The sequence below is a fragment of the Neopsephotus bourkii genome, unplaced genomic scaffold (assembly GCF_033783945.1).
Source record: "Neopsephotus bourkii isolate Nb327-2 ecotype Australia unplaced genomic scaffold, CSIRO-AGI_Nbou_v1 NB_230, whole genome shotgun sequence".
Classification (NCBI taxonomy): domain Eukaryota; kingdom Metazoa; phylum Chordata; class Aves; order Psittaciformes; family Psittacidae; genus Neopsephotus; species Neopsephotus bourkii.
The window spans coordinates 208119-226308 of NW_026900740.1; the positions used below are offsets into that span (position 1 = coordinate 208119).

General features: G+C 40.3%; 1 protein-coding gene across 15 annotated transcripts in view; it reads left to right on the plus strand.

Annotated features, from left to right (window-relative positions):
• Positions 1–18190, plus strand: part of CLIP1 (CAP-Gly domain containing linker protein 1) — a 66782-nt gene that overhangs the window by 37071 nt on the left and 11521 nt on the right. For 6 of the 15 annotated variants that reach the window (XM_061344539.1, XM_061344541.1, XM_061344538.1 and 3 more), the window contains exons 10-21: positions 446–550; positions 1995–2939; positions 4211–4327; positions 5255–5312; positions 5553–5636; positions 6646–6802; positions 7390–7555; positions 7641–7856; positions 8854–11139; positions 12354–12491; positions 13254–13360; positions 16289–16409. In XM_061344539.1, coding sequence (XP_061200523.1) covers positions 446–550; positions 1995–2939; positions 4211–4327; positions 5255–5312; positions 5553–5636; positions 6646–6802; positions 7390–7555; positions 7641–7856; positions 8854–11139; positions 12354–12491; positions 13254–13360; positions 16289–16409 — 4500 coding nt within the window. The remainder of the gene's footprint in view (positions 1–445; positions 551–1994; positions 2940–4210; positions 4328–5254; positions 5313–5552; positions 5637–6645; positions 6803–7389; positions 7556–7640; positions 7857–8853; positions 11140–12353; positions 12492–13253; positions 13361–16288; positions 16410–18190) is intronic. The other 9 variants (XM_061344548.1, XM_061344549.1, XM_061344550.1 and 6 more) reach the window with 4 other exon arrangements.

The window sequence follows — 18190 nt, forward strand, 5'->3', positions numbered from 1 at the left end:
GGTTCATAAAATAAATCATAAAATAAGCCAAGCACATTAGAGAAAAAAGTTAGTGGGATGACAAGTAGAGGGTTTTACCATCCTATTAGGACAGGTATAGATCTATATACACATATATATATTTTACATAACTATTCTAATTTGTGCTGAAAACTTCATGTACTGATAAATAACTTCTACTCAGCTGCATGGAACTTTTTTGTTCATATTTCTTCGTTTGTGATTTTTTTCTCCCATTTTTTGTTTTTTACATGTCAGTCCATTTACGCTCTCAGCCCATCTTTCTCATCCGTAGCATTTCCCTGTTCATTTTATCCACTGCATCTTCTCTGCTCATCAATGGTAGAAGATTCTGGCAGCACGGCCTGCATGTGGCTCCCTCCTCTTGTGCTGGCATGTGATGGTGGCACCGTTGTGTTCTCTTCCTTTCCCTTTTTACTAACAGACGCAGACCAAACTGGAGCATGCCCGCATTAAGGAGCTTGAACAGAGCCTGCTCTTTGAAAAGACCAAAGCTGACAAACTCCAGAGGGAGTTAGAAGACACTAGGGTAATGGTTTTCACTATTTGAATAACAAGACTGATTTGTGTTGTGGAAGATTTCTGATGACGCACTTTGCTGGGTGTAACACGTGCTGAAACACATCCTTGCTCCTGCCACGATCAGTGCCTGCTATAGGTATAGCTGGAACACTTTAAAAAGTAGCATGAATTTTGAGCTTCAGTGGTGTGTGTGTGCGTATGCCTGTATCTGTATACTCATTTCTTCAGAAGAACTCAGGTAAGATATCTTAACTGCAAAACTGATACTTGGATCCAAGTCAGAAGCAGCACATGGGGCTGTGAATTGACAGCAATGTTCAGTGGTTTGTTTTTTAAAGTAGCAAAGTTCATTAAATCCAAAAAAGATCAACTGTGCCAATGCTTTTAACACAAGCTTTGTAGTTGTGGCTTGGTTTTGAGGTCTTAAATAGTAGTTGTGATATTTGCTTTGCCAAATTGTGGTTTGCAGTGGCTTTTTAGTACTTTATTTCCACTCATGACATCTTTTGATGGATATCCCAGTAGCATTAGTAATACTGTTGCTTGTCAAAACACTAGTGGACATAATTTGTCCTAAATCAGGATTTCAATGTAAATTCTTAAGGGTAGGTATAGATATATATTCATGCTCACACATAGAGCTTTCCTTGAGGTAAAATGAATATTATAAACCCAGGAATATGTTCTATCATAAGTACTTTTAAAAAGCAATTGCAGGTAAGTATTATCTTTTGCAGGATGTTGATATAACAAGGTTGAAACAGTAACTTCGTAATTGGAAGTAATTGTGGTAGCTTTGCATGCTTTTCCATGCACAGGCTGCTTCAGCAGTCAGTGAAAAGCTTGGATAATGTGAGGACACTTTTTCAGAGAGAACAATGGAGTAGATAGGGGAGTTTCCAAAGATCTGTAGGCTAAGAATGTGTATTTTCCTCTGAGATTATTTTGGAAGCAATTAATTTCAACAAACGAAGACCTTGTGGTTCTCCATTCTTTTCCAACCTGCTTTAAAATGGTTCTGAGGAACATTTTGTTAAACAATGAATGTGATTAGCATAGCTTGTAAGTTAAGCAAGTTGTTATTTCTGGATAACATCAGAAAAATGAATTTAACTGAATTCCACCTTTAGATATACATGTAATACAAAGATGTGAACATTTTCCCATTTTAAAGCAATCCTTACACACTATTGAAACAACTTGGTCTTGTTTCACAGCCTTCTGTGTAAAGGCAACTTTTGCTTTTACTTAAGGTTTCTTTAGAATTTCCATAGAAAAAAGAGTTGAGAGAGAAACTCAAAGATGTTCTACTCCAAAATGCTGGCAAGAATGCACTGCCAATGTTCATGTGCAACACTCAGTGGCTTCTTTTCAGTGAGGCTGAAGTGTTTTTGTATTCAAAATATCTTTTATAATTTGTTCTTCTTTTCTTAAAACACTGTCAATCATAGGTGGCCACGGTGTCAGAAAAATCACGCATCATGGAACTAGAGAGAGATCTAGCATTGCGGGTGAAGGAGGTAGCTGAGCTCCGAGGGAGATTAGAGTCTAGTAAACACATTGATGATGTGGACACTTCTCTTTCACTGTTACAAGAAATAAGTGCTTTGCAAGAAAGAATGGCAGCAGCTAGCAAAGAACATCAGACTGAGATGAATTCACTGAAAGAGAAGTTTGGAGTTAGTGAAGAAGCATTGCAGAAAGAGATCAAAATGCTTTCAGCTTCAAATGAGAGAATGACGAAAGAAAATGAATCCCTGAGAACTAAGCTGGATCACGCCAACAAGGAGAATTCTGACGTAATAGAGCTGTGGAAGTCAAAGCTGGAATCTGCAATTGCCTCCCATCAGCAAGCAATGGAAGAACTAAAAGTTTCTTTCAGCAAAGGTGTAGGGCCTCAGTCAGCAGAATTTGCAGAGTTAAAGACTCAGATTGAGAAACTTAAACTAGACTATGAAAATGAAATGTCAAACTTAAAACTGAAGCAGGAAAATGAAAAATCTCATCATTTAAAAGAGATTGAATCACTGAAAGCAAAACTGGTGGCAGTCACAGAGGAGAAAGAGCAAAACCTGGAAAGCCTGAAGACCAAACTGGAAAGTGTGGAAGATCAGCATCTAGTAGAAATGGAAGACACTTTAAACAAATTACAGGAAGCTGAAATAAAGGTAAAGGAGCTAGAGGTACTGCAAGCCAAGTACAATGAACAAACCAAAGTTATTGATAGTCTAACACCACAGATCAAAGCTGCTGAAGAAAAGCTTTTGGACCTTGCTGCACTTCAGAAAGCCAATTCTGAAGGTAAATTGGAAATCCAGAAACTTAGCAAGCAGCTTGAGGCAGCTGAGAAACAAATTCAGACTTTAGAGACTGAAAAGGTTGATGGAAATAGCAAGGTTTGTATCAACATCCATCCTTTTGTTTTTACTTCACTTTTATTTTACATTTGTACTGTTCTCATTTGCTATAGCAAATACATCACAGAAGAAATAGTTTTATCCAATGTGTATCTTAGTACCATCTGAGGAGCTTTAGAGAGTGTTAAGTGGGTTGAGTCAACAGGTTTCTAGTGCTCAGTCTGCACCATTAAGCAGCAGAAGAAAATTCTCTGTGCATTTTCTTGCTGCAGGCTCTGGTGTACCTCTGCTGAAAGCTTTTTGTTATGGAAAAGCCAGATTGTTGGTTTATTTGGGGGAAGAATTCACATGTCTTAAGTTTTTAACCTTTGTTGGTAGAGGTTTCATTTAAAGTGACTTGGGGAGCAATGGGCAATTTTTCCCTCTGTACCTTTGCTACCTTGCTGCTCATCAGAGTGATGGAAGGAGCTATTAAAAGCAAAAGAAAGCAAAAAAGATCATGGTTAAACTTGTTTTTAAGACGAGGGTTTGCAGTGATGTTTTTAGGCACTGCTTCACAGCATTCCTGAAGCACAGACTGCAATGTGATACGTCTTACCAAGATGTCATGGCTTTGGGTCTTTTGTCTCTTTAAAGTTGATAGTCTGGCATTCAGTACATGGAATTTGTTCCACCACTGCAGCTAGGTGCTAAGATACCATTTCATGTTAGAGCATCCCCAGTCTGTGACCTGACAAGCTGGACCTCCGATTCTAAGAGTAGTGGGGAAGTCACTTGAAATAGCTTTCTTAAACCCTTTACAGGTGGTGCTGAGATACCAGATTTCTATGGACCTTTGATTCTGTTTTTGAGGTCACGCTGGGTTTCTGCACTACCCCTGGGTGGTACAGAGCCTTCTGGAAAACTGCATCCAATGTGCATTGGCCTGAATAGCCAGTTGAAGCATCAATGCTAAATCGATCAGTTAATAAAGAGCCACAAATACTGGTTCAGCTGATGCTGCAATTGTGAATGCACTCAAAACCATCTGCCATTAAATAATGCTTTCACCATTAATTCCAAGAACTAAACTGTAGTAATTCCAAATACGTTCCAAGACGCAGTTAGCACTGTGATGTATGTAGTCATCAGTGGAAATCAGCTTCACTCAGTTTACACATCACTTTTTGCCTTCAGTTTTTTATTTACTTTTTTCATCTTACAGTGATTTTAATGTTATATTTATTTCTTTCAGCTTCACCTTTTAATTTGCCTAATTTTCCATTCATGTTTGTAATTTTATTTTACTCCCATTTCATCATCCTTGTTAGGCTAGTAATCTGGCCAACGAACTGCAGGGCAAAGAGCAAAAGCTTCTTGACCTTGAGAAAAACTTAAGTGCAGTAAATCAAGTTAAAGATGCTTTGGAAAAGGAACTTCAAGTTTTGGTGAGTAATACTCCAAAATTTTGACTTTTTCCTTTGGATTTTGGTTTTCATGGTGAGCGTGTAATGTGAAATCTGTGGATTGACTCTGAGCAAAGTCAAGCTGTTTTACTCATGAAAAGAAGGCAAAGGTTCAGGACTAATAGGCTCTGTCTCAGAATGAAGAGCATTTCACCTGAGTTCTGTGTTACCAGGTGTTTTGTCTAAATAGAACTCATCTGTTTATGGATTTCAGATGAAGTATTAAACCAAACCAAAGCAGCATGTAGTTTAAATTTAATTACTAAGGAACATGTGGCCCTTTGTTATAACTTGCACAAATTAATGCGTGCTATACACACATCTTACAAAAGGGTTTCAAAGACATTTTTCATCTGATTTCTCATTTTGCAAATGTAATTAAATTTGCACGCATTCTGTAGTTGGATGGGGTTTTCCTGAGAAACTACACTGGAGTTAGCGAAGAGAAATGCTTTTAGGTTTTACCATTCCTGTCAAAATGTAGGGACTGTCACTTATCTTCCTCAGCATCCTCCCTTTTCTTCACATCTGAGCATCTCTTCCTGCTGGTAGAGCTGGAAAACACTGGTACAGGACTGATTACAGGGTTGTAAATGTCCATTGTGCATGAATGACTTCTTGTGTTGAATCGAGAAATCCCGCACTGGACTCTGTGGCTGCAGTTCTGTTTCTACGCCTGCTGGTGGAGAAGTTATTTGGAATGCTTAGGGACTTGCAACCAAGGAAAGGGAAATGTTGCTTAATAGTGCTGAATACATCTACACTAACCTGTAATTCAGAAACTTTGGATCTGTTTAATAGGAATGAAGACTGATCTATTTTTCACTTCAAAAACACCTAATATGCATTCAGTGGTTGAATTATACTGCTGTTACCAAACCTTACCTTAGGTTTTTATCCATTTTTCAGAAAGAAAAGTTTACTAGTGCAGCTGATGAAGCAGAGAAAGTTCAGCAAACCATGCAAGGTATGTCTGCTGCTAAACCAAAGAAAGAACTAAAAAGCTGCAGAAAATAAATGCTGCAAAATTAAGGGTCCTTCCATGCACTTTCAAATTTACACATGGTGGTACAGCAGCTTCAGCAGCGTTGGAAAGGACAGGATTACTTCCAGCCTCTCTTCTTGAGAGTTATGTACCTTGCAAGTAGGTGAAATTGTCTGCATCTGAGTAGTGACTAACTTTGTTTTCAAAATTTTACTTGCATAGAAACAATAAAAAAACTAAACCAAAAAGAAGAGCAGTTTGCACTCATGTCCTCAGAACTGGAACAGCTGAAGTCTAGTTTGACTGGTAAGGAAGTAATAAACCGGAATGTTCTGAACAATGCATCAGCTTTGTGCTTCCATATGCCTCCTGCTCAGCTCGCCGCACTGTACTACATAACAGTTTCCCAAATGCATATGCCTTCAAGAGAAACCCTTCTGCTAGGCAGAGAACAGCTTTCATGTCACTGTGTATAGTGACCCAGCAAGATGATGATGATGATGTCAAGGAACTAGTGCAGTAAAGCCATTCTGAGTGCATGGCTGAATGTGTTGTGAATCAGGAGTCAAATTCTTGTTCAGTTTGCCACAAAATCACGCTGTGATGATGGTCAGATACCAGACAAAGACTTGGGGACCAGGCTGAAACATTACAAACATGAGAGTTAATTCCTAGAAGCCTTGTCCATAAGTAGTGTCTTCTTTTTAAGGACATCAAAAAGACTGTGCATTAGTCTGGTTGTCTCCTTCCTGTCTCATAGGAGGAGTCTTTCTGTATTTTTCTAGTGTACATGTCAATTTAAAACTGATGTAGAAAGAAATTAAGGATGGGTGTGCACTCTGTAGCAAGCCTTTCAAGGCATTGTTGGGACTGTAGAAGTCATCTGGAGGGCTACTTTTGCTCTTGGTGGCAGCGTCTGCCCTGGATTAAATAACTTTCACTGTAGCTTCATATTGCTTGCATTGCTTGTCTTCCACTGCTCTGCTGATGAAATGCCTCACTTGTAAGGTGTGCAGACCCCTCTGCTTGATTACCCTCTGATATGGGTAGAACTCATATCCACATCTCATGGCCTGAAATGAATCACTTCTGAAAGAAAGATTTCTTGACTAGCTGCTTTTTCACTGTTTCTGGAGAGATCTTAACCTTTTGCTGCAGTTGAAAGTGTGAACAATCATCATTTTTTATTTTAAACAGGTAATTTGCAACATCTGTAGCATCACTATTGCTCTGATTATAGTTCACTATCTGCTAGCTGGGCTGTGCATACCCTTTCTTTGAAATGTGCTTGACTAACAACTTTTGTCTTGCTCAGTGATGGAGAAGAAACTGAAGGAGAGAGAAGAGAAAGAACAGCAACTGGTTGAAGCTAAAGCCAAACTTGAAAATGATATTGCAGAAATCATGAAGTCTTCAGGAGACAGCTCTGCCCAGCTTACAAAAATGAATGATGAGCTCCGGTTAAAAGAAAGGTATTCTGTCAGTGTCACAGTAATTCATTGCTCCTGCACTCCAGCTTCTCATCTTATCTTTCTGTAATTATCTGAACACAATGCTCCTGAGTGTCACATTGATGTGACAAGTGAACTTGTTCTAGCAAACTGAATTAATCAAAACAGTCTCCTCAGAGTGATCTGAACAGCATCTAACATTTATAATTCTAAAGTACTTGTGTAGCGTGCTTCTCATTGCCCAGAGGAAATGACCTTACCTGCAAAGCTTGATTTATTTGGATATACGAGAAACCTTGGTCACATTTTTGTCTGTCAAGAGAAAATGTGTTTTGGTTCAAATAAAAATTGTATGTCAATATTTGTTCTTTACCTTTACAATACCACAGACTGGGGGCAAAGTAGCTGGTAGCTGTGTTGTGTGTCTCTGCTCACAAGCAAGTGCTTGGACTCACTTATGTGTGTTTAATTTAGCAGAACATCTCTGTATGTTAAATAAATTTCTAAATGCTTGGACGAAACATAGAACTTCAGTGTAATTTTGAGTCTTTCATCTCCAAGCTTGTGCTGTCAGCAAAAAGTAATGTTCTTTTATTTGGTCTTTCTAGGCAGTTGGAGCAAATACAACTTGAGCTTACAAAAGCAAATGAAAAGGCTGTTCAGCTTCAGAAAAATGTGGAGCAGACAACACAGAAAGCTGAGCAGAGTCAGCAAGAAACCCTCAGGATTCATCAAGCAGAACTGAAAAATATGCAGGATCAACTTATGGACATGGTAAGAACAACTTTAAAAGCAGTAGCTGTGGGCAGAATATTGTCCTTCTGTTGTTTAACTGTGTTCCAATTTTGTCTTCTATCAGAAAAAGCAAATCGAGACAAGCCAGAATCAGTATAAGGATCTTCAGGCAAAGTATGAAAAGGAAACTTCTGAGCTGGTCACTAAACACGATGCAGATATCAAAGGGTTTAAGCAGAACTTGCTGGATGCAGAAGAGGCACTGAAAATTGCACAGAAGAAAAACACTGAGTTAGAAACAGAGGCTGAGGAGCTGAGGAAGCAAGCGGAAGAGGCCAAAGTACGTACCTTGGGTACTTTGCGAGTCATTTACAGTGTCGCTCTTCCTGTTTGGATGAATCCATGGGTTTTGCTTCACATTTCATAGTAAGATTTTTGCAGTGTTTCTCATTTGAACTTCTCCGGGGTGGAAGAGAAGCATACACAGCTAAGAAATACACTTTTTTGATGCTGGCATTTTATGTTAATGGATGTCTGGCTCAGCACAGTCAGTTGCAGCCAGATGTTATTCTCTGGGGTTTTTTTGAATACATGAATGATTTTAAAATATGTTGTGAACTACTTCATTTAAGTTACACACCTGATATTTTGTTCTGTAGTATGAGCCTAAATTACATGCAACTGTGTAGTGTGTAGCTTGACGTTAGTAATTTTAATTCTTTTTCCTTCTGTTTGTTTGACATTACTGCTTGCTTTCATCCCTCATTAGTTATTTGCTATAGTCTTTGTTTTATGCTTTAGCATAATATTTAGTGTATAAATTGGCACACAAGTTAACTTCAAATACACCACTGATGTGGTGTTTTGAATTCAGTGGGTTATGACACCATCTTTTTGATAGAACCATGAGAAGAATTTATTTATAGAAGGTGAATTTGAGAATGGGAAGTCAGTATCTAATACAGCTCCCTACATTTTAATTCACTTGGATTCTCAGGAAATCATTCTGGGGCTCTTCCTTCTGAATAATTTACATCCAGAAAATTCATTCAGAGTAGTTTCAAAACCAAGATGGAATCTTGTATGGAGGAGCCTGCAAACCATGATGAGTTTTTATTAGTATTTAATAACTGAAAAGTTTTTGTGCAGATGGCAAGTGTTTTGTAATGAAATATTAGGGGTGGGTTCAGCATTTGAGTTCATACAGTTACTGTGTGTCAGTGTATACACTTTCCACAAACTGAAATGACAATAGCACTATTTACCCTTAAAGCACATTCTCATTTTTTGCTTGATTTCATTTTTGTTTTCCCTTCTCCCTGACTTTATTTCTTTAGTCCTTAAGCTCTGTGTTAGCATCAGCCAGAAAAGAAATTGAACTAATGTCAGACAAGATGAGGGGTTTGATATCAGAAAAAGAGACTTTGGCGCAGGAAGGAGATGCTTTAAAATTAGAGAGAGGTTCCTTGTTGTCAAAACTTCTAGAATTGGAATCAAAGGTTTCGTTAATGCAACAAGACCAAGAAGAGCTTTGGACAGTGAAAGAAGAACTTAATTCAGAAAATAAGAGAATCCTAAAGCAGAAGGAAGAGGCTGAGGCCAAAAGCCAGCAGGAAAGCTCAGAAAAGTTAGCACTAATATTGGAGAACAACAAATTACTCTCTGGAATAGAGGCAGCACAAGCAGAACTCCTGAAGATAACTCAAGAAAACAATGCTCTCCATTCTTCAGAGTCAACCTTGCTCCAACAGTTGAAAGAACTTCAGGCCAACAAAGATGCCATGGAAGTGGCTTGTCAGAAACATACCAAGGAATGTGAGGAACTGGAGAATTATCAGAAGAAACTATTGGAAGAGAAAGATGCAGTTGTTAAAGACAAAGATGATGTTATTCAGAAGCTGGAAAGTTCATGTGAGGCGCTCGCCGAAGACCAAAGAAAGCTACTGCAGGAGGTGTCAGCTTTGACTGCAGAGAGAGATACAGCCATAGGTGAACACTTAGATCTTAAAAATAGAAACGTAGCCTTAAAAAATGAAGTTAACAGGCTATTGCAGACAACTGAGAGCCTGCAGTCCGAGAAGGAGATGTTCCTCAAAAGCATAGAAGAGCTGCGTGTGAGTTTAGACAATACAGTCAGTGAAAACCAAATACTGAGTGTGAGAACAGAAGAGATGAAAACAGAGCTAGAGACTGAACAGGAAGAACTTAAAAAGGTGATGAAAGACAATACAGAGCTGAAGGATTCCCTTGCTAGTCTCTCTTGTCTTCTGGAGGAAGTTAAAGCCTCAAGAGAGAGATCAAACTCCGAATGTGTTCAGTTACTTAAAGAGAAAGAAGCTCTTTCTTCATCTGAGAGAAGGCTTTTGGCTGAAAGGGAGGAACTTTTAAGTGAAAATAATGCAATTGCTGAAAAGCTTGCCAAGGCTGCAGCCGATGCTGTGCTTGCTGAGAGAAACTTTACTGCGAAAATAAATGAACTGAACTTAGAAAAGGAATCTGTTTTTCATAAGACATTGCAATTGGAAAAGCACAACGAAGCTCTTCTCCAAGAGAAGAAGGAGTTGGAGAACAAATACTTAGAGCTTCTTGAAGAAAACAGGTCTTCTGCAAATGCAGTTTCTGTTTTGAAGAATGAACGTGAGCTGGGTGTCTCAGCCCAGAAAGCTCTGGCCCAAGAGAATTCCACACTCCAAGATTCCATTGAAGCCCTCAAGGAAGAACTAAGTAAAAAGACTCTAGAAAACCAAGAGCTGATAGCCTGTAAATGTGACCTTTCAAACCTGCTGAAAGAGGCCCAAGATGCCAAAAGAACATTAGAAAACGAACTGGCTGCTGTATCATGTGCCAGGCAGGTCCTGTCATCTTCATATGAAACCTGTTCTTCTGAGAAGGAAACCCTGACCAGAGAGAGGACTGAATTGCAAGATCAGTGTCAGAAATTAAATGGAGAGGTTGTGATTCTGAAAGAAAACTTAACCACAGAAAAGGAAGCCAGGAAACTGGACAAGGAGTCCTTCTTGTTAGAACGTGTGGAACTTCAACGCAACATCAGCTTCTTAGAAAAGGAGATAGAAGAGCTAAGAGAGAAAAATAAAGACTTTCTGACTGAGAGAGAGCTTTTAAATCAGGAGAAAGGAAAATCTGAAACTAAACTGATGGAAATCATTAAAGAAAAAGAAACCCTCTCTGCAGAGGTGGTGCAACTTGCTTCCAGTATCGAGCGACTGAGGAGTGACTTTACTTCCCTGTCTAAATCGAAAGCAGAGCTTGAGGACTTGCACAGCTGCGTCTCCAAGAGGTTGGGTGAGCTTCAACTCAGCCATGAGGTGATGGAGAAGGAGAGAATAAAGTTACTTCAGGAAAACAACAGCCTGCGTGCTGAACAGGAGAGTCTGGTCACCATTAAGGAAGAAAGATTAAAAGAGAAGGAGAAGTTATCCAAGGATTATTATAAACTGCATGACAAAGTAGCACTTTTAGAACACACTAATAGTGACCTCTCGAGCAAATTGCTGGTGTCTCAGGGCAAAAATCAGATGCTGCAGGAGGAAATGAACAATCTGGCTTTGAAACTAAAAGAGATTGAGATTCTCCAGGCCCAAACAATAGCACAAAAAATTGAGGTATTGAAACACATAGTTAAATAATCAAATATGGTTATACTAATCCTGAGCACTAACCTGATGGTTTCCTCTCTGAACTTCATTGCACAATCAGCACTTCATCTCGGTGTAAACAGGCTGGAATTACGGTCTCTCTCCACATATTACTTTGGGGTTTTTTCAAGTTGTGAGTCTGAAAGACACTTTAATATTGAAAACAAAATTATTTCTAAATGTAAAAGCCCATGTTGTTGCTGAGTGTTGCAAGAAAACAACATAAGCTGTGAATAAAAGGAAGTTCTGTATCTAGAATCTGGCAGGAGAAACGGAGCAGCTCCTTCCATTGAAGGTACTCTGCAGCTTAAAAGCTAGAGTAGTAAGAGAGAAGGTTTTAGATTAGACCTTTGTGCCATTTTATGTGAAATTACATCAAACTTCAAATTTGAGTTACTTGGAAAAATACAGACCAACCCACTGCTGCTGTCAATGTAATTGGATAAAAAGCAGTGTAAGAGAACCGTTTAAATTCACATTAGAGGGCTTTTGGTCTGTTAAAGACATGGACAATCCTGGTGTTCTTTTTATTCACAGAAGTGTTTGGTATTCACCACCAACAAATTCTGTAAAGCATTTTGAATTTCAGTTTGTGTGGCTTGAAGCCCATAAAATCACTTTGAATACAGATTGGAATCAAGATACCCAATAGGAATGTATTCTACCCATCGAGGTATTTTGATGTGCTTATGAAGTATTTCCTTTCATGAAGGCATAACGAACAACACTGAAACAGTGCAGTAACTGGCTTTATCTCCTATTTCATTTTGAATTCTTTTTCAAATTTTGAACAGCTTTTTATAAATGCACATTTTCTGAACACAGAATAGTCTGTTGGAGGTGAATATTATTGAACTACTACTGTCTAAAGTAGTTAGCAGCCTCAGAGCAATCACAGCAGTAGTAATTAGAAATCCAGGAGTTAAATAAGCAGCAGCGGGCCTCCTCAGTGGTAACAGCAAGCATGGGGTTATGATCTGTTTCTGCATGGAACTGAATCTTCTTATCTCCCTTTATTTTTATACTTTATGCAGCTTCAAAATGTAAATTCCCAGTTGAAGTCCTTATTTAATTAAAAAACAGCTGGCAAACTGTGGGGCTGTGCATAAAGTATTGTGGTTCATCTTTCGTTTTCAGAGATCCCTTTGGTAATACCTGTTTTTCCCTGCCTTTATATATAGGCTGCCAAAATAGCAGATGATGTTATCCAGACTGTGGAGAAGGTGACCAAAGAGAAAGATGCCATTCACAAAGAAAAGATTGAAACTTTGGCCTCTTTGGAGAACTCTAGACAGACAAATGAGAAGCTACAGAATGAAGTAAGCACATTTAAATGCTTTTTAATGAAAAGATTTGCCTGGTTTGCATGGAAGAACTGAATTACAGAGAATTAGATTGGGCAAGAGGTGGATTCTGTCACTCTCCCACCACAATAGAGACTGGCTTGTAAAGGCTTATTAAGATGCATACATATTGATGGCAAATCTAGGTGCTTGACATAGCCAGATGACCTGTGTCCTTCTGTGTTCTGCTTGTGGTTTCAGACACCATACAGCAGGTAAGGTAGTCCCTTAAATCTTGGTGCAGCAACACACTATATTTTGTATTTGGTCTGCACATTGAACTGGCATATTTTTTGCAGATGTGGAGCACTCTGTGGGTCTCTGACTCTTTGAGCTTTTGCAGCTCCCATAGTAATAGGTAGCGAACAGCTGGGGTACCCTAAACACCACAGCTTGTGCTGGAGCAGTCATGATTTCCAATGAGATGTGATGACTCGAGAATTAAAAGCTGTGACGTGAATAATGGCAGGGGTCCACTTGTCTGGATTAACATAAAAAATCTACAGGGTGCTGTAATGCCATGAGAATGGTTGGAGATTATCTGTTATACAATATATTGTGTCACCAAATGCCAGCAACTGACGTTCCAAGCTTGTGGTGTTTACGTGATCAATGCAAGCTCAGTAAATAGACAACAACTTGTCCCATGCAACAAGATCTCTGACAGGAATGGATTTCTTTTGAATGAACTGTGTAGTTCCATTAATAAAATGATGCTTTTTTTTTCCCCTCTTTAAGTTGGACATGCTTAAACAAAACAACCTGAAAAATGAAGAGGAACTTAATAAATCAAAAGAGCTGCTAAATCTGGAGAACAAGAAAGTGGAAGAACTTAGGAAAGAATTGTAAGTATTTCAATGTTCAATCTGTTGAACTGTTCCTTTGTAGCTACATTTACCTTCCATTTCTATGAAAAAATCACTTTAAGTACCACTCTGGTATCCTAAGATTTATTTTTGACCTAATAATCTGCTTTATCAGTTGGACATGTGTAGGATTTGAAATTGCAGTGTTGCTCCTGGATTGCTTGTAGTGTGTTGAAGCAAATCCTTCACTCCAGGCGTTGTCTGAAAGAATTTGTTTGTCGAAGGAAGTATAGAGTTCTGCCACCTGAGGGCACCAGGTTGTTTTAAAAGCTTTATCATAAATTCTGTTTGGATTTAATTACGTATGGAGTGTTAAGTAGTTTCAAGTGGCTTTAGTTACAGGAAATCTGGTTCTTCTTTGTCTTTTCTAACTGGTACATACAAATGCTGTATGTAGTATGTAAAACTAGAGTTAACTGCTTATCATTTGAGATGCATCATTTGAGCAATTACCTCTTACGTAGGTACTGCTACCACCACTAGTGCTGCTGCTGTGTAACACTGTACACAAACAAATTAACTGTAAAGCATCTGATATAAAGTAATTTGTCTCATGGAATCTCGTTGTATCAAAGCTTCTGGTGTGCCACCATGAGCAAAAGTCCTGGTTATTGCTGCAGTAGCTGTGTCCCCCAGCTTTCAGAGATGTCAAACATTAAATCACAATCTCTGCTCTGAGAAGAATTTGTTGTCTCATGGAGTAAGAGCTGGAATCTGGACTGAGAGCCAAGAGTAGCTTTAACTAATTAATTATTATTATTAGTTCCATAAGTCATTTTGTGACAGTTCTTAACCACTGCTCTGAGGTGAAGTCAGGACACAAAGGAAATCAGCACATAGAATTAACACCAAGTTTATGTGACTGACAGTTATTGCTGCTTGATTAGACAGGAGCCTCCTTTGAGAAAGGCAGCTTTCATTCCATGAGCAATTCCTACCTGCCTCAGTGCTTGTGGGAGATGCCAAAGCAAAATCATTATCTCCAGACTAGTTGCTCCAATGCTAGAACAGCAAGGGGCTGGTAGACTCTGGTGTGGGGGGAAGACAAAATATATTAGACCACGTTTTGTCAAGCAGAGGTTATTTATAGAAGATGCTGCCTTGAAAATCTCCAGCACTGGAAGGTGTTCTCAGGATCTTTGTGGGGTTTTAATTTTATGTTTTAAGGCTAAACTTAGTCGTAGACTGTTGCTGAATGTGGTCTCTGATCGTTCGTGCTGTGAGATGTTGTGGATATGTAGAAGCTTGTGTTTTTTAACTGAACTTTGTTGTTTTGTGCATTGCCTTGTTTTAATTAGAGTAAGGAATTAGCTTGATAATAGACACTGCTGGATCAGCAGAACATCCTTGTGAGGTCAGTTCATGAAGGTGGTGCCTCTGCATGGGATAATAGAGGGAAAATTTTGCCCACAGGAGCTGTGACTGTAGGCAGGGATGTGCAGCTGCTTCTATAGCAGCTTTTGGAGGCAGGGAGATGTTGAAGTGACAGTGTGTGCTTTGTCAAAGAGCCTTCCATGGATGAAGGCTTCATCCTAGGAAGGATGAAGAAAAGCAGAAATACCCGCTGGGCTTGTGTACTCATTTAGCACTGCTGAGTGCACTTGCAGCTATCAGTTTAAAGTTCCTTGGCACTAAACACAGGCAAGTATTACACACAACTTGACCCCAGGATTTTGTGTGCTTTTTTTATAATGCCCTGAATCTCTGTTTCAGCAGCAAAAGCAAAGAGAGGAGAACGGGTTAGTACTGCAAGCAGTCATGGTTAAAAATAGGTGTGTTCCTGCATCAGCAAGTAGAGCTGTACCAAGATAATTCAAACTGATGGGAGCTTTCCTGCTTAATCCAGTCTAGGTGGGTCAGATGGGAAATGGGTCAAGGTGAGAGCAGATAGAAGAAATGGTTGGAAAATCTTTGTCATGCTACATTCTGAACTCCAAAAGTAAATCAGATTTCCTTTGGTTTAAATGTGCCCTGAGATAGAGCGCACAGTCCTTGTATTTTGAAGTGCTTGAGTAAGTTTCTAACTTAAGGGTTCTGCCTCCCACAGTCATAAAAGTATTTTTAATATTCCAGTCAGGGTTTAAGTCAGTGCAATATTGGCACATAGGTGTATGAGACAGCTTCTTATCAAACAAAGCAGTGCTTAGTGAAATAAGATTTATCTTTTCATGTCTTTCATCCTCAAAATCTCCTCAAAACATGTGCGAGTCACTTGTGTTGCAGGCAGACATCCAAACCACTTTATGTTTCAAAAACTTGTTGAAAATAAACTCATTTAAGGCAACCACACATTGGCAGCAACCTCGTGAAACCTGCTAAACCCTTTTCTCCTTCAGCTTTTGGTTTGTCTCATTTTCAGGTTTGGAATAGATCAGATACTTCTGCCTCCTATAACCTTGCATACGTTCTTGTATGGTTGGATGTCAGACCTTGTAGGGAGTATTTAAAAAGTGAACTGTGAGCTTTTTTGCTGTTTTTTTTTTCTCTTCTTTTTTTCCCCTTTTTCTTTCTTCCTTCTCTTAACAATTTTACCTCTGGCTACAGAGTTCACTTCTGAGAAAGTCCCAGCTATAAACCGTGCCAACCCTCTTGTCAAACCCTGCCCTGTATTTCCAAATCCAGGCACTCACAGACCATTGGAAGTGTGCAGAGCTCACACTCTGAACTCCCTTTTCTTTTACTATCCGCTACATTGAACACAAAAGGAGTTCTGTGCTGCTGCTGCTTTCAGGGTTAAACCCATCCCTGCGCATCCCATCCGAGGTGCGGATTGCCACCTTCCTCCCAGATCCCATTAGACACGTGACCCAGATGTATTTTTCCAAGCTGTGAAGCTGACTCTCTCCCACAGTTTTTCCTGCCTCTCGGGTTCCTATGGTAACGATGCTCTCCCTGTCCTCCTCGCAGCGAAGCGCTGAAGCTGGCAGCAGCTCAGAAGTCCCAGCAGCTCGCAGCTTTGCAAGAGGAGAACGTGAAACTTGCCGAGGAGCTGGGCAGGAGCAGGGACGAGGTCACGAGCCATCAGAAGGTAGAGTGGCTGGGAGCTTCCCTGCTCTCTGTGCGTGCTGTTTCTGCTGGTGCCGGGTGACGTTGCACTGCATGTTTGTGCTTGAAACATGAGTTGTGCTGAGGGTGTTTTAAAATACATTTGGAAGCCACCTGCATGGGGAGGTTAGAGCTGCAGGCTGGCAGAAGGTTGCATAAGCCATGGAGGATATTTTGGAGGCTTGGGAATGGGAGTAAATTGAATAAACTTTAGCCAAATGTATTAACAGACGCTTGCTGTTTCTGTCGGGAGAAATCTTGTTATACAGCTGTGGAAATGTGTACCCGGTACAAAGGAAATCTGCTTAATTCTCCTCCTCTTTATTCCTGCTCCCCCTTCCCTCTAAACAGAAGAGTATTTAGAATGATACTGTTTAAAACTACTTGGCTGGACTCTGTCTCTAAAGTGCTGGGCAATCTATGCTTACTTAAACTTTATACTGTGCATGTACATGAAGAGTGCTGCAGCCAGGTAGTGGGTACCAGGGGACTAGAATCGGTGTAAGATGGTTTTCTGGTGGTAGTTCATAGGGGAGAAAAGGACTCAGATATAGCAGTAAAATATAAGTTAAATTCATTTGCACATGCTCCTGGAAGCAGCATGGGCTCAGTTACCCAGCCTGCAGCACTGGTGCTTGCCAAAAGAGAAATTAGATTTACAGTCATTAAACACGATGGGATTAGTTCTTGTGGAGCAGTTCCAGTGACAGCCACGTGAAGAGATCTTCGGAAGATCTTGTCCAAAAGCAGGAATGCAGAAGACATGGATTTATCTCTTGCCTTTCTGAGGTAGCACTGGTGCAGAAGAGGGGGCTGTTCCCAGGGACAGTGGAGCAGATCTCCTCCATCCTGCAGCAAAGCCTAATATCTTTAAAGCCAAGAGGCTGGCTTTTCTCTAGGGGTCCTGTTTGGAAACACTGAGGATGGGCGAGTATAGATCTGGCCAGCTTCTGAATCCTTTTGGCTGCTGACAGGAGTCATGCACAAGCTCCTTCAGCTTAAGGAGCCTTTGGAGATGATGAACAGGAGTCCCAGACGTGTGGGCTCAACCACTGACTCATGCAGCATCTGAGTAGTGGTGTGGTAAGAGAACGCTGCCATCCTGAGCAGCCATTGGGAGCTCTGCTCCCCACACCCACATGGGATCTTAAATTATTTCAGAGTCTTGGAAGCAACCTGGCATTTTCAGGAGTTGTAACTGGAAAAGGACTCGGCAACAGGAGGGATGGCTGAACCTGTGACAGGGATTAGTCAGTCGCCTTGGAAACTGGAATATGCCCAGTTCACCTGCACCACAGCCTTTCTGCCTGCGAGTAGACAGCTCCAAGATCAAAGATCTGGAAAACCTGCTAGAGCTTGGAGAAACAAACAGTGTTTGCCTTCCACAGCCATTCGTGTTGTGTGATGCCTTCTGCAAGGAAAATACAGTCTGAATCTCGGAAGCATGGGAATGCCGCCTGTTGCGTTTCCTAAGTGTAGTATTTGGGCTGTGGTGTCTTTAGGTGTAGTGAGCTGCACAACCTCCCGAAAGGCTGGAAGAGGCCTTTGGTATTTCAGGGGGACTTAAGACTGAGCTTAAGTCCCCTCGTTCTGCCTCTGCTCAGTTCTCTTAATGAAATGGCAACCAAACCAGCCAGCCTGGAGGATCCTCACCCCGTGGGTTAGCACGGTCCCAGGGGTCCCGACACCACTTCTGCCCTGCTGTCACTTGGATGCATGAACTCATGTCCAGGCACTAAGTTGCAGCAAGCTTTGGACTCCTCT